This window comes from Sorex araneus, chromosome 1 (assembly GCF_027595985.1).
Source record: "Sorex araneus isolate mSorAra2 chromosome 1, mSorAra2.pri, whole genome shotgun sequence".
NCBI classification, from domain to species: domain Eukaryota; kingdom Metazoa; phylum Chordata; class Mammalia; order Eulipotyphla; family Soricidae; genus Sorex; species Sorex araneus.
This window is the reverse complement of record NC_073302.1, coordinates 308,178,660-308,195,959: the sequence shown is the minus strand read 5'-3', so window position 1 is coordinate 308,195,959 and position 17,300 is coordinate 308,178,660. Positions and strand designations below refer to the sequence as shown.

General features: G+C 38.5%; 1 protein-coding gene across 1 annotated transcript in view; it reads right to left on the bottom strand.

Annotated features, from left to right (window-relative positions):
• Positions 1 to 17,300, bottom strand: part of VEGFC (vascular endothelial growth factor C) — a 97,601-nt gene that overhangs the window by 12,032 nt on the left and 68,269 nt on the right. Inside the window, exon 4 of the mRNA XM_055144388.1 lies at positions 8,033 to 8,184. Within this exon, the coding sequence (XP_055000363.1) occupies positions 8,033 to 8,184 (152 nt within the window). The remainder of the gene's footprint in view (positions 1 to 8,032; positions 8,185 to 17,300) is intronic.

Here is a 17,300-nt window from a genome sequence, read left to right as displayed (position 1 = left end):
AGAAAGAAAGGGTAAAGAACAAAAAAGACTTGATTTTTATCTTTTCTGGCACTCTTGTCTGTTTAGTGCAGTACACGCTAATTAACATTCCTCAGGATCAATTTTCTCATTTGAAAAATGTTAGTTAAAAATAGTAGCCAACATTTAGTGGTGGCTCTCTATGTGTTGGTCACTGTGCTAACAGCAGGATTATGGACAGTAAAACTCCCTACATCCACATGAGAAGGATTGTTATTATTATGTAGCGCTAGGATTTCTATGTGTAACACTAGTGAACAAATTACGCTGATTAGATTATAAATGGTACATGGAAGCATTGTACAAAATATTTTCTTTTGGTTTTTGGACCACAACTTAGTCATACTTAGGGCTTACTCCTGGTTCTGTGCTCTTGTATCACTCCTGGCACGGTTTGGGGGGACCATCTGTGGTATCCGGGATGGAACCGGGGTTGGCTGCCTACAGGGCAAATACTGTAACCATTGAACAGCTTCACAGCCCCTTGTTTTTCTCTTCATTCTTTGTTTAATGACAGAAAGTTACCAAAAAGTTTACAGAATTGAGCAAAAGTGAAGGCCTTGATAAACACGTATTAAATTTTCTGAAGTCACTGCCCTCGGAGTTCCCCTCTAGACCCTCCGCTCTGTGATGTCTATTATGAATGCAACCACCTGGCGATGCCAGTATTTTCATGAGATAATAATGGCAGGTGGATGCTTGGTGCATAGCAATTTTTAGTAAAATAAAATACCATTAAAATATGAATATAGCAGGTGAGTGCACAGAAGTCAAAGGCAGCCAAAGTCGTCTTGACCTCTTGTATGATATCTGGAAAGTAGGGCCAGAGAGATAGTCCAGGGGTTAAGGACTTGCCCTGCATGTGGCTGACCCAATTCAATCTCGGGCACAGCATATGGTCTGATGCCTGCCCCTCCCCCCACCTCCATCCTGCCACGTCAGGGTGTGGCCACACACACAATCAATAAGTACAGAACTTCTTGGCTCACTTTCCAGACTCAACAGTTGTTTTATGAATGACTCTGCATGAATTATTCTTTTAACTACTGACTCATGCTTATAAATCATGTAAAACAAATGGTCTGCTCCTTATTTAACTTCAGAGCAATGGTCCTAGAATGCCAAAGGTTTGAAAAGGCTCTGTCCTTTTTCTTCAGAGCGTGCCATGCGTGTGGGAATAGAACAGAAGAGGAATGCTGATTCAGTGGCATGAAAATGAAAAGTCTCTTTAAAAGCACTGCTCGGAAGCCCTCCCCTTTGAAGAATCATCAGGATATATATTTTTAATGACATAAAAATGACAAAGTATCACCATAAAACTTGAAAAGAAACTACTAACTTCTAGACAGAAAACAGTTAACAAAGGGGCCTTGCCTTTTACTTCCCGTCAGCAGTTCCAGGTTTAAATTCATTACCTCATTGCAAATTTAACACGTATAGGGCTAGATAGATACAGAAAGAGTTGGCAGATATGTCTGAAGGGTAGATCCTTGGCATCACCGTACAAATAGCACTGGGTATTCCTCCTGTCATTTCTTGGGTGGGGGGGCATCTCTCTAAAAATGATCTATGTAACTATCACTGCAATCAAACGCAGAACATTTTTATCACCCCAAAAGTTTTTATTCCTGACTAGTCAATTCTTGCCACTAGATTTCAGAATGACTGAATTGCTCCTCTCTATCTAGATATTTGTGTCTTTCTTATAAATAATTTAAACCATTATTCTTTCAGTCCTGCATCTTTCACTCAGCTCAATGTTTGTGCAATCGACTGATTCTGTCCGTCTCAGTTTCCTCTTTTTCATATAGCTTGGGAATGTTCCACTGTACAGCTACACTGACTTTATTATTCATTTACCTTCGATGTACATTTAGTTGTTTCAGTTATTGGCCAACAAGGATTATATGGACACTGGTACAAGGATATTGTATGCAAATATGTTATTTCTTTTGAGTAAATCTAGAGGAGGGGAACTCTTTGGAGCATTTCTATTTGTTTTAGGGCCACACTGAGCAGTGCTCATGGGTTACTCCTGGCTCTACACTCAGGAATCACTCCTGTCAGGCTCAGGGAACCATATGGACTGCCAAGAATCAAACCCAGGCTGGCCCCAGGCAAGGCAAGTGCCTTACCCACTGTACAATTTCTCTGGCCCCTGGACCATGTGTGAGTGTATATTTGAGGCCATAAGCAACTGCCCATGGTTTGCAAAGTGATTGGGTCACTTGATGTTGCCATCACGGACATGTTAGAGTTCCTGTTGCACATTCCCCCTTTTTAACTCGAGGCTCTATCACTCTATTTAATTTTTGATATTGAAGCTATCCCTCCACTCTCCCTTAAGACATTAATATATTCATTACATTAAAGAAATTTTGTTAGAAACTTGAACGAAGAGCAAGTTTTATATAGTCATGGACAATATAGCTGTAATGATGTGATTTTTCTATCAGTAGGAGGAATTTAAGACTCGGTAATTTCTTGCCATGAATCTAAAATATTAACAGAACAAAGATGTTAACATGAGGTATAATCTTTCAGAATGCACAGTTAAGTCAAATTATTGGTCAAAAACCCCTATATTTTTTGTGCATGAATATTGTCTGAAAGAACATTTCGGAGCAAAGGGAGTTCTAAGCAATGCTTGGGAGCCCAGGGGGCACCCCCAGGAATATGGAGTTAACTGAGCAGCAGGAAATCCCTGCAGAGTTCAGGGTTCGCCCCAGATACATGCAGCAGTGCTGAGGGGGGTGGGTGGGAGGGGGGCAGGTGGTACAGATCACTTCCGGAGCTGTAGCCCTGACAGCTGAGTCATTTCCTTGGCCCCTCAATGTACATTTAAATCCCATAAAAATGAATATTTGACAATTTTGAGTTTCTTTCTCAGATAAGAAATTGTCAAAAAACATGAGAGCTGAGTATGACAAGCATTGATTATAACATCGATATGTACTTTTCAAAGAAATCATCTTTAGAGTAAATTTTTTTTAAGTGGGTCACAATTCACATTAACAATTCACAACAGGTAAGACAAACAATTTTTGGGGGAGAGGGGGTGTGCCACACCTAGTCCTGCTCAGAGGTTACTCCTTGCTCTGTGCTCAAGGAATCACTCTTGGTAGGCTTCAGGGACCATATGGCATGTCAGGGATAGAACCAGGGTCAGCTGCATGCAAGGCAATTAATTGCCTTACTGCCTGTACTCTCACTCTGCCGATTGCCCTCAAGTTTTGTTTTGTTTTGTTTTGAGTGGGAGACCACAACCGGCAATGCTCTGGGTTTACTCTGGCCAGGAATTACTCAGGAATTATTCCTGGTGGGGCTTGGGGAACACTAGGGATTGAACCTGTGCTGGCTATATGCAAGGCAAATGCCCCACTCATTGTGCTCTTTCTACAGTCCCTCAAAATACATGTGTTTTTTTTTAAGAGATAGAAAGAATGAGAGAGAGACAGAGACAGAGAGAGGGAGAGAGAGGGAGAAAGAGAGAGAGAGATGGAGGGATAACACAAATTAGAAAGCATTTGAAGGCTTCACATGTAATAGGCAGGGTACATAAAAGGAAGAGAAGCATTCCAGAGGGAACAATATTATACTCAATGTTGCACCAAGTCCTGAAGAGGAGTACTGAGAAGTACTGAGTATTGAGGGGAGGAATCCATACTGAATACTGAGAAGGAGGAATCTGAGACCTGGAATGGCTTTAGGTCTTTCAAAATTCAAGATCTAATTTTAAAATATTTTATTTCTCTTGGGGTTTACTGCTGTTTACTAATGTAGTGACAGCATTAGAAGACACCTAAAGCATAAGCAAGATGAGATTTGTAAAATGCTGGTGACCCAATAGCTGTGATTTGAAGGTCTGACTTGACCAGATACTGGATAGCAAAGTCATTGGGTGAGCGGCACCCACTGGCTGAGGCCCATGGTTTCTGGCTCAGTCGAATCCCCTATGCTTTTGTGCATGACTGGAGTTTAGAATTAAATGGCATATATTATTACTTAATTTTTAAAAATTATTTCAAACCACCATTATGTCAAACACTGAAAAAAATGCAAACGATGTCTACATGTCTAAGCATTTAATTTGATATATTGCTACCTCAATTTGATATATTATCATTTTAAAAATTCCCCAGAAGAGTTGTACAGCAAAGCACAATGTTAACTGATTTTACCTTTTTTAAGCTTTTAACTATGATTTTGTCATTTAAAAATTAACATTGAATTAACCTATTTCCTTTTCTATATATAAAGCATAGATATATATACAACATATAAACATATAAACAGGTATAAACATATCTGTTTCTGATATCTGAAATTTTAATTTTAATATTAAATAATTTTAATATTAAAATTTCATGGGTGAAGTTATTAGGCTAAAATGTATAAAGGAAGCATCAGTGGCATAACAATGCCACTGTTTGATTTGAATAGCACTATAAAAAAGTGCAATATTTACAAATAATGCTTTGCATCTTTATAGTTTTTTTATAATACAGGTGAAATTTATGGCTAACCTACTTTAAAACTCTTTGTATAGGGACCAGAGAGTATATAACATAAGGCACTTGCCTTGCACATAGCTGACCTGGGTTCAATCCCCAGCACCTCCGATGGTCCCTTGAGACCATCAGGAGTGATTCCTGAGTGCAGGGGTGGGAGTAAGCCCTGAGAACTGCTGGCTGTGCCTCTCACAGAATCCTTTATTATGCATACTATATTTATGTATGAGCAATATATAGTGAGATATGCCCATATATGTACATATATACTTAAATGTGAACTGGTAAGGACTATAAAAATATTTCCTATTGCACATAGTAAAAATATGGAAAAACACAGGCAAGGAAAGAGGCATCAATATTAATGACAATATTATTCTTTAGTGATTCTTAGGTTTAGACACTGAGCTAAGTTGATCATAAGCATATTTCACTCAATTCTCTTTCCACAGTTAGCTACATTTTGTATTTTAGCAAGTTGCCATGTAAGGCATTATCAAATATAAATTTATTGTCTTTTAAATTTTAAAAAATATGTTGTAATTGAATCATAGTGAGATACACTATTACAAAGCTGTTCATGATTGGATTTCAGTCATTTTGTTTCCCAACATCCATCCCTTCACCACCGTACATTTCCCACCACCAATGTCCCCAGTTTCTCTCCTGCACCCTTCTCCCATAGCACTTTTCTTCTCCCCCCCTCTCTCTTTCTCTCTCTCTCTTTTTCTCTCTCTCTTTTGGATATTCAATGTATCACTGTCATCCTGTTGTTCATCGATTTGCTCGAATGGGTGCCAGTAATGTCCCCATTCGTCCCTGTCACGTGCTAGTGTAGCCCTCAATATGCCATCGGGCTATACTAGTACGGGGGCTTTTGGATATTATGGCTTGAAATACAAATACTGAAAGGTTATCATGTATATGAATATGAACTACCAACTTCACTGATGACTTTGGTGAGGGTTAAATTTAACCACGTATGTAAAAAGCTAAAAAGTTATTAATAGCCAAAGATATAATATAGGAGTTAAAGTGCTTATCCTGCAGGAAGCCCACCTTGGTTCAATCCCTGGCCCCAGATATAGTCCCCTGACCAGTGTCAAAGTGATCCTTTATGACATTTATAAATCTACTCGAAATACTTTCATAATCCACTGTTACAGCCACATTAGAAAACTTTCTGAATGCATACAAGGACAAAGCAAATCCACTAACTGCAAATGTATGAAAAAGGCAAACGTGGCTCTTGTGGCATTTGGACAAGATGCATGCAAGACAAAGAAACTTTTCTAAGAAAAGAATAGGTCCTCACAAAGGCATAAAATAAAAGTTTTTTTTCCTTCAAAAACTAGAAATTGAGCTTCCATATGACCCCGCAATGCCACTTCTGGGAATATATACTGAGGATGCAAAAATGCACAGTAGAAATGACATCTGTACCTATCTGTCCATTGCAGCACTGTTCACAATAGTAAAAATCTGGAACAACCCAAGTGCCCTAGAACAGATGACTGGTTAAAGAAACTTTGGTATATCTACACAATGGAATACTATGCAGCTGTTAGGAGAGATGAAGTCATGAAATTTGCTTATAAATGGATAGACATGGAGAGTATCATGCTAAGTGAAATGAGTCAGAAAGAGAGGGACAGACTTAGAAGGACTGCACTTATTTGTGGAGTATAGAATAACATAACATGAGGTTGACACCCAAGGACTGTAGATATAAGGGCCAGGAAGATTGCCCCATAGCTGGAAGACTGCTTTATGAGTGGAGGGGAGAAGGCAGATGGAATAGAGAAGGGATCACTAAGAAAATGATGGCTGGAGGAATCAGTCGGATTGGGAGATGTGTGTCGAAAGTAGATAATGGACCAAACATGATGACCTCTCAGTGTCTGTGTTGTAAGCTATAATGCCCAAAAGTAAAGAGAGAGTATGGGGAATATTGTCTGCCATGGAGGCAGGGGGAGGGTGGGAAAGGGGGGGTATACTCAGGATATTGGTGGTGGGGAATGTGCACTGGTGAAAGGATGGGTGTTTGATCATTGTGTAATTGTAACCCAAACATGCAAGATTGTAACTATCTCATGGTGATTCAATAAAATGAAAAAAAAGGGTTTTTTTTCCCCTTTTAAAGAACTGAAGGACAGACTAGAAACAGGATACAGAGCAGGAAACGAGGCTGATACTTAGGAAATCAGACACGGTGAAAGACAGACTGTGTGACTAAAGAGGAAGAAAACCAGAAAGAACCAGTGATAGAGCTTCAGCAGGAGAGAACTTGGTGCGCTATCCTGTCAGCAGCTGAAAGTCACTGACGATTTCTGCGCAGAGGAATGAAGGGTGCCTTTGAAGTCTTAGTTGTGACATTCCACAGAAGTTGCAGTTAGATTTGATACAAGAAAACTAGTACTGACATCACGGCATTCAGTCAGACACACATGCAGCGTGACATGCATGAGGACAGCAGTGAGACAGAAATAAAACACACAGCTAGGGTGGAATAGATAGCTTCTCTGGGGCCTCAAATAATGCAAACGTTTTGTTGGAACACAAGAAGAGAAGTAGTTAATAACAACTGTCTAATCTCAAGGCTTCAAAGCATTTGAGAAACTCTACTACAGATACTAAGATAATATTAAGAGAAAATTCTTTTCTGCAGTTCAATAGTATTTCAATGTTCAGTTCTTACTGTAATAAGACAGCAAGTTATTTAGATGAAAAAAATAAATGAGCTAGCAGAAAGGCAACAATTAATAGATGCACAGTAGTTTTTTATTGGTCTTTTGGTTTTTGGTTATAATCAAAAATGTTATCCTGACAAAAAACAGTTCTAGCTTTAATAATGTATGTTAGTGTTTGCATGAAGGTTCATCAATTAGCATAAATTACCGACAGTATTAATATTGGGGTTTTATGAATTAATCCACAGAAATGCTTCTTTGGGAAACAGGGAAACAGTGGGCTTTCCTGTTTTCATTTGTCTTTTCACAAATGACAAAAGTGTCTTCATAAAATATAGGAGCAAATTTCACAATATTTTTATTTTATTTATTTATTTAAATTTTTTTTTATTGAATCACCATGTGGAAAGTTATAAAGCTTTCAGGCTTAAGTCTCAGTTATACAATGCTTGAACACCCATCCCTTCACCAGTGCACATATTCCACCACCAAGAATCACAGTATACCTCCTCCCCACTCCCCCATCCTCCCACCCCACACACCCAGCCTGTGTAGCTGATAAATTTCACTTTACTTTCTTTTTACTTTGATTACATTCAAAATTTCCAAAAAAAACTCACTATTATTTTTTGGAGTTCCCCCCCGCACCCAAAGTTAGACCTGCTGAAAAGGAAGCATTTGATAATATGTTTTCCACTGCTGAGAAATGGAACACAAATTATCACAATATTTTTTTAAAAACCATGACTATGTGAAAATAGTTTTATATTAGTTGAGAATGCAGAATAAAAAGCAGATTCTATTCATACTCACTGTGGTGTGGCTGCTGGCAGGGAGCGTCTGATTATTGAATGAACTTGTCTGTAAACGTCCAGTTTAGACATGCACCGGCAGGATGTGTGATTGGCAAAACTGATAGTTACTGGTTTGGGGCCTTGAGAGAGAGGCACAGTAATTTCAAACAACTACAAGGAAGGGAAAAAAGAAGAGAAATTATATAGATGCTGTATAGTGTTTTCACGTTGAACGTTGGGATCCAAAAAGAGTAAGATGAATTCTTTAGGCATATCTCTAACTTATAGAGGGCGCTAGAGTCTTTGTTGGTTTCAAAGTAAAAACTGTCTTCTAAGTTTTTATCATAGTAATAACTAGTTCATAATACTACGCTTGTATCATTATCCTAAAGTATATTATATTGTTGATAGCCAGCAATACTGGTTAATTACCAGATTATAGAGCAGAAAAGTAACAAACCAAGAGGAAAAATTATTTCAAGTCCGACATTTTTCTAGATCAAAGTTAAAAACATTTTGGGAATTTAACAACGACACAGACAGATATAGTTTTGTGATGGAATAGCAAATGTTTAAGCATACAATCTTGACATGTTTGGTTAAATTTTGTTTTATGTAAACTAAATACAGAGATATAAAATCAATGAGAATTGGACCTTAATCTCAAATAAAACTCAAATTGAGCTAAAGGTAGTTTATATTTTATCTGAGATCTCCTATGAACTTATTGCATTAAAATATAAATACACGCACTATTTAGTATATAAAATTTTGTTTCTGATATTTTGATGAAGATATTATTAAAACGATAAGCTTAAAATAAGGTAGGCTATTTTATGATTGTGAATAAAAATCTTAACATTTATTTTAACAAACTACTAATTCTAAATGCCCTGTTTGTGAGCACAACTTCAGGTCTCTCCTCCAAAACAAATATAAATAAACTGAACAAATACAAATAGCAATTAAATACAATTATATGGATTTAATTCTGAAGTTTCTTAAAATACAAACTGTTGCCAACAATAACAGGTGAAGTGAAATCCTGGATAATAGGCAAATCCTGCACAATATTAGGTGAAGTAAAATCCTACTTGTTAACATCAGTTCATATTTAGGAATTTAGAGATGAACCAGATGCATCATTGGTACATCCCTGAAAATCTAAGCATGATAAAAGTGCCAACACTCCAGAATCTGACCTTTTTTCTCTGCTGTAATTTTATGCCAAGAAAATGGGATCACAAATAGGCAAGGTTTTAATGAGCAATCTCATTCAAATAAGTTGTATGAACTTGGGAAAGTCATTTAACTTCTCCAAGCTGCATCTTTCTTAAGAAATCAATAAACTAAGTATATTTATCCCATTACCTCATGAACTATTAAAATGTAAGCTAACATATGAATATCATCTATATATTACTTTCTATATGCTATAGGAGTTTATGTTGTTGTTTGCATACAAAATTCTTGATTCTATGTATTCCCTGGGCTGGAGTGATAGCACAGTGGGTAGGGCATTTGCCTTGCACGCAGCCGACCTAGGTTAGATTCCTCTGTCCCTCCTGGAGAGCCCAGCAAGATACTGAGAGTACCCCACGTACATGGCAGAGCCTGGCAAGGTACCTGTGGTATATTCAATATGCCAAAAACAGTAACAAGTCTCACGATGGAGATGTTACTGGTGCCACCACTTGAGCAAATCGATGAAAAACAAGATCACAGTGATACAGTGACAGTGATGTAGTCTCTATAAGGTTTATTTTACACAGATAAGTCCAATATATGACCTTGATATGTCAGTACTAAAGGTTTGACCAGTTTCTCCTCTAAAAAAAATCTTCTGTTGGGAATTTGAATGCAAAATTGTCCTAGATAGAGCATCGCATTAGCATAAATTCTTTTAATTTGGCATAACTATTCTAGAAGGAGATAATTCTGTCATGTCTGCATACCTATGGCTTTAAAGTTTATAGGCAAAGAAATAAATTCAGTTTTATATTTATATAATTTACAAGTTGCTCATTTAAATCCTGCAACAAGGCATAGAGGTCTGCTCACAGAAGTCTAAGAATTTCTGACTCATAGGCAGTAAGGCATATATGACATGGATTCTAGCAAAGTCCTTGAAAGATGTAAAGGAAGTCTTGGGTGTGGATGCGATTAGCTGGTGAGATCATGCTGAAGAAAAGAAACATATATATGTTAATAGGAACCTGGTTGATAAGAACATTAAAGAGTGAAAAGGACAAAGGAATGAATTACTACTATTACTATGTTTGAGAAATTTGGCCTGAAGATGGAGATATCCAGAGGGGTTATTGCCCAGTCTTAGGAAGTCAAGGAGAAGAGAGCTTCAAGACACTCTGTATGGTCCCAGAGTCAAAGGTCTCATGGGAATATAATATGAAGGGAACTAACTGGAGATGGTGGGGTGCCAGTAGCGCTATATAGGAGGACAGGGCTTGCAGGGTAGGTGCAGTGAGGTGAAGAAAGGGACAAGAGAGACCCTACCTGCCTCTAGGGAAGGGCTCAGAAGGACTCAAACATCTATTTGCTTTCAGGGTGCATGCATTCTGGAAGGGTTTGGTGTCTCAAGTGACTCAAGATTGAAAACTCCTATACAGTTCAAGAATTAAGCCTTGCATGTGTCTGGCCCCGGTTGACCTCACAGTACCCATGATTTTCTGAGCGTTGCCCTATGCGCTGGGGTGGCTTGGGTATTACTTGGGTCTGCAGAGTTAGGGTAGTACCACATTCTTGGGTCCTTGCATTGAACTGCCAACCTTCTTGGCCTAGAATCGCTGAAAGGGGCCCTGGGACTACTGAACATAGCTTAAGAGTACCACATGCCTCATAGGTGGGCCCCAAGACTGATGGTGAAAACACAGGGCAGTATCTGAGATAAAGATGGTTGTGGATCTTTGAATGGTATCCTCCCAGCCTAGACATCAGCAATGGCTGCTTCCATTCAAGATTCCACAAGATGTTTCTTTGCAAGGAGGAAAGAGGCCACAGTCAGCATTTTTATTCATAGGTTTTGGTCTTTGGCAAATGAATGACATCTGAAATTCAGATCTGACTATTAGTACCAAGTATGTGTTAAGAAATGGGGGGTTTGAAGAATGGTCCAGTGAAATGGAAACCAGTTAAATGCAAATTTAAGAAATCATCTCCCTGAGGGGTAAAAAATAAGCCTGCTTCTATCCTTAGTTAGGGTGGAGTCAAGATATAGAATAGACATAATCTATTCTATATTCCAAAACTATGTTGGGATATTGGCACACACATTTGAAAATGAACTATTTAGAGGGTTAAGCTTTCTACACTTTTGAAGACTTTTGTATAGACTTTAAATATCCGTTCCTTTCAAGACCATAGATTGTTTGAAATAAAAACTTACTTGTTGTTTAATTAAAGGAAAGCAGATACAGGGACTTGAGAGACAGTACGGTGGGTACAGGACCTGCCTCTCAGGCAATGGCCTGCTTCGATCCCCAGCACCCCATGTGGTTTCCCAGCCTCATTGGATTGATCTATGAGTACAGAGCCAGGAGTCAGTCCTGATCACAGCCAGCTGTGCCCCAGCCACACCCGTGTTTGTTTTGTTCATATTATGTACATAGGCAACTGGACAGCTAATTTCAGTGAATTTGATCAAAAACAATGAAGAGTCAAAAATTAATTTTTTTTTCTTCCCTTGAAACATATCCTTCAAATTTTGCCCTGGGTGAGGTGGTTTTTTTTTTTTTAATTTTTTTTGAAGCAAGATTCTGTAATTCTCTACTCGACTATGTAAATTTGGAAAATTTTTAAGTCAAGAGAGGGAGGGAGGGAAGGAGGGGGGAAAGAGGGAGGGAGAGAGAGACAGAGACAGGGAGAGAGAGAGAGAGAGAGAGAGAGAGAAAGAGAGAGAGAGAGAGAAAGAAAGAAGCGGTCTTTGCCCATCAGAAGAATTAAAATGAACAGGGTATGCAGATATAGTACAGTAGGTAAGGCGCTTGTCTTGTATGTAGCTGATGATCTGGACTTGATCCCAGCACCCCATATGTGATCCCTGAGCACAGAACCAGGAATAAGTCCTGAAAACAACCAAGTTTGGCCCCCAAACACAATCCTGTCCCACAAAAGAAAAAGCAAAAAGACTCTTGGTAAGTTAATAACTCATCTGTCATTGAGACATCACTGTAACTATGCTGGTTCTTATATATTGAAGGGTCCCCTCATTTTCTCATTTCTCTGCAGAAACCTTACATGTACATACCAATTATTTCTAATTTTTTAAATTTAAAATTATGAGAAAAAATCCTATGTTTTAAATAAATATAGTTATTTTGTTTTCTTGTTTGTACAACCACTTCGTGAGTTTGTGCTCTATATTTACCATATCACCAAGACTTTCCATAGACCTGCTATCCTAATCAGAGTATATGCTTTTTCTTCATTTTTGAACAATGTGGAGAGTGAAAGGCAGTTAGGATACAGAAGGGACCATTATAACAATAATAGTTGGAAATGATCACTCTGGACAATAACTGAATGTCAAAGGTATGTTAAGGGGTATACATGATAAACTTTTGGTATTTATATTGCAAACTATAATACCCGAAAGGGGAGAGGGAGAGAGAGAGAGAGAGAGAGAGAGAGAGAGAGAGAGAGAGAGAGAGAGAGAGAGAGAAGGAGAGAGAGAGAGGCAGGAGGCAGTAGCGTTGGGTAGGAGGGAAACTGGGGAACATTGGTGGTGGAAAATGTACATTGGTGAAAAGACGGGTGTTGGAACATTGTATGACTGAAACCCAATCATTTTTGTACATCTGCAAACTGTAATCATTTTCTTAAACTAGAAAACTTCAAGTGACTGACAGTTTCTCTCTTCTACTTGAGATAATAAAATTCAATATGGACACCAAGCTATGTTAGTAGTTATGTGCCTGTTAAAAAAAGTTGCTCATTTTGGAGAAGATCAAAAGAACCATAATAAAGCAGTTACTTAAGCGAGACTGGAAAACTGTAAAGTATCTAATCGTGTGTGTTCTTCGAGACGGTAATAAACAAGAGGAAACGGCCAACCATTTCAGCCGGCAGGTTTCAAGCTGTTATTTACTGGAATTTTTTTTGTAATAATATTTTAATACCCAATTCTAAGCAACAAGAATGAGCTTGACATACAGCTACATTTTCAAACAATAGGTTGTTTACACCAGCCTAGCAACAGTAGTAAAGCAACAGTTCCTATTCCTACTTATTTCACTGGCTACTCAAGAAAAAGGGGTCTAACTTCCTGACCAAGACAATATTGGATTAGAGTTTACCACTATATTTGAAAAAAAAAAATGTCTGAATGGAAACAAACTTGACACACAAAAGTACCTTTCTTTGCCACGTATTTATGCTTTTGGAGCAATAAATTCTCACTTCCCTCTTGAATCTAAATTCCATAACTTTTTAGTTGATTAATTAAATGCAGGGCTGGAGCGATAGCACAGCGGTAGGGCATTCGCCTTTCACACCGCTGACCTGTGTCCGATTCCTCTGCCCCTCTTGGAGAGCCCGGCAAGCTACCAAGAGTATGGCACCCTCACGGCAGAGCCTGGCAAGCTACCCATGTGTATTGGATATGCCAAAAACAGTAACAATAAGTCTCACAATGTCAGACGTTACTGGTGCCCGCTCGAACAAATCGATGAGTAACGGGATGACAGTGACAGTGACAATTAAATGCAGAAGCATTCTGTAGCACCTAGAAGGCATGGAGTGACTATAAATTCTGAGAGAGAGAAAAAAAACAACTTTTAAGGAAATTATCCTAAAGGTAATGGAAAAGAGTAAATAGTTGATTATTCTTTGTTTACCTCAGCTGAGTAAACCAGCACATGACCAACTATCAAGATGGTCCTGGGGATCTGGGATCCTTTGCCTCGAGAAAAAATTAACTGATGCATCTACTGGGGCAGAGTTCTTTTTGACATCTGGCTAACACCTAATTTTCAAAAACTATGCTTGCCAAATATTAATTAGCTAAAGATTCAAAACAAATTGCATTCCATTATTTGAATACATATGAATGTCATGAATCTTTCAGATTTCCACAGAGCTCTAGGGTTTGCTTACTAGAACTATCTCTGATGGCTGTGAAAAATAATACTTGGACATTTACTGCCACAGCTGCACATTTTACTTAAATTTAAATCAATTCATTATAAAATTGGTCTGAAAGACAGTTCAAATCAAATATAATCTGGAATGATTTTGTTAATATGCTTACTTAGAAAACACAGTTTAAGAGAACAATAAACATATTTTTAGATCTGCTCACTTGTTTTATTTTTGAGTATCAAACTACATTCTCCCTTGTTGATACTTAGTACTATTTTTTTGTTCTGACATTACAGTGTATTATAATCACTGTCACTGTCATTCTGTTGCTCTTCGATTTGCTCAGTGGGCACCAGTAACATCTCCATTGTGAGACTTGTTGTTACTGTTTTTGGCACATCAAATATGCCATGGGTAGCTTGCCAGGCTCTGCTGTTTGGGCGGGATGCTCTCGGTAATGTACTGGGCTCTCCGAGAGGGACGGAGGAGGAATCAAATCTGGGTTGGCCGGGTGCAAGACAAACACCCTACTCGCTGTGCTATCGCTCCAGCCCATGTATTATAATATTACCATGAATTATAATAATATAATATATTGTAGCACTGTAGCACTGTCGTCCCATTGTTCATTGATTTGCTCGAGCGGGCACCAGTAATGTCTCCATTGTGAGACTTGTTACTGTTTTTGGCATATCGAATATTAATATATAACAATATATTATAATATATTGTTATTAAACATAACTACAATTATGTTTCTAGAAGTCTGAATATGGACTTGAAGGTCAAGTTCCCAGATCAAGCTGGTTTCTTCAGCTTGGTATTAATGAATACAGACACAGGGTCTAGTTTCAGGAAATCTAATGTCAAGATTTCCATGAAGGCCCCATGGATTTAGCATCTCTTCTTCATCATTCTTACCTTCAAGAGAACCATGTAAGATAAATACCAACATGTCAATAGCTCACATTCCAAATATTTGGCTCATAGGCACAAACACGGCCTTTCTTCTGCTTCTATTTCACTCATACGAAGTTTGACTTTCTGTTATACTCACTTTCTACTTTTTGGTCCTATCGCTTAACTCTATTAACTTCTCATAAGAAAACACACTTCCAGCATGTGTTTATGCGAGAGGTCGAAAAGACGACCAATCTGCTTTATTTTCAAAGCCCCTTAGACACTTGTTAGGGGGCCTTTGAAGCAGTTGTTATTGATTAGTTCACTTTGGAATGTTTAGTTCATATGGTTTTACTTTTCAGCTGAAACTGGGTTTCTCACACATTTTGATAATCTGTCCTCCTTATTGTAAAAAAGCCTTGATAGAAGTTATAAAGCGTCTATATAAAACTTCAGTTTGACGTTACTTAAGATATGTTGCTCATATGAATCCAGTGGGTGACTTTTGTTGCTATGTGCCTGAAATTCCTTTAATGAAAGGAAAACATTTTTTTAATTTAGAAATTATAGCAATAAGAAAACTCATTTTGTGTTTAACTGAAATCCTCACACTCTTATTTATACAACAATGCTAATCTGAATCAACTGAATCAAACTGAATCAACTCAGAAAAGGTGTTAAGTACATACTTTTATAAACAATGATGTGAATAAAGTATAAAACTGCTTTAAAAAAGCAGTTTTCCAGAGATTCATGTTTTATCTCCTTTGGTTTGTAAGTCCTTAATATGCATATCTCAGAAATGTGTGTGTGTGTGTGTGTGTGTGTGTGTGTGTGTGTGTACCAAACTCTGGACCTCACATATGCAAACCATGTGTTCTACCACTGAATCAAAACGCTGACCCTTCCCTGAACTTCTGCTCTTGTCTTTCACAACATTGGATACAATTTATAATTGCTTAACAAATGCTAATTCTTTTCCCCTCCACAACTGTTCAGGGGTAACAAATCAGATCCCAAACATCATTGTACCCATTCTACAGGACAAAGTACCGGACGAAAGTTGCTTAATGCACACTTGCTTTACTGAATATAAATCTTTTAAAAATTGCTTTAAATATTAAAACAACTCTGAGCAGAAGGGCTAACTAGAACAATGATCCAGGAATTAGATGCATTGTCTATGGTCCCTGGGCTGCTGCCAGGAGTGATTCCTGAGCAGAGAACCCGAATGTGCCCTGAGCACTGCAAGGTTTGGCTGACAAAAAAAATATTTCTGAGTGGAGACTTCCAGTGATCCAAGGACATGACGTTACAAAATGAGATGAAGAAATACACGGGGCTAAGGAATACTGATGATTGGCATCCGTTTGGGTAGTAGCTTTGTTGTTTTTTTTTCTTGAACCCTGAATTTTCTGAATTTTGGCTGCCAGTACTTTGAATGTGCTGCAATAGATCCTTTTCTTGCACACATCCACCACCCCTTCCTTTCTAGCGACCCTGAGCGGTGGTATCATCCACTTTGAGAAGTGCTGAACCAAATGAATGGCCTCATTCAGACACACAGCATATTGGGAAAAGGAAAAGCATTACTGAGTTTGCTTATTTGTAGGATGCGGTGGGGAGTGGAAGGACAGTCCCTTGCTTCAGTGACACAGAATGACGCTAGGGCCCAAGGTCGAGAAGATGCCAGGAAAAGAAGTAGCAAAGTCTGCAGTGGCCATGGAAAAGGGAGTGGTCACCACAAAGAGCAGAGGAAGTGGACAAGAGGAATTCAAAGGGTGTGTGTGGAATCAAAAAGGGCAGGACCCAATGGAGTGTCCTGTTTTGGATTAACTCCGATTCTAATTCCAGAAGTCTGCAATTGCTTACAAAATGAAAATGCTAAGAGAAAATGACTCCCATGTTGTAATGACATAACTCAGTGTTTCCCCAAGGGAGATACCAGCCCCAGGGGGGCTGAAACAATTCAGGGGAGGGAGTCATAGTAGCCTGGGGTGCAAATGGGAGGTGCTTTTGGTTTGTTTGAAGAAGTAGATTCCTGGGGTCAGAGAAATAATACAGTGGGTAAGGTGCTTGCTATGCTTGTGGTCAATTTGGGTTTGATTTCCATCATACCATATGGTCCCTCGAGCACAGCCAGGGGAAATTTCTGAGTGCAGATCCAGAAGCAACCCCTGGGCACTGCTAGATGTGACCCAAAAAAACGATAAAAAGTATCATTTTAGATTGGACTGAATGTTGTGTGTAGGTAAAGGGATATACTGGTAACCTTTCAGTATCTGTATTGG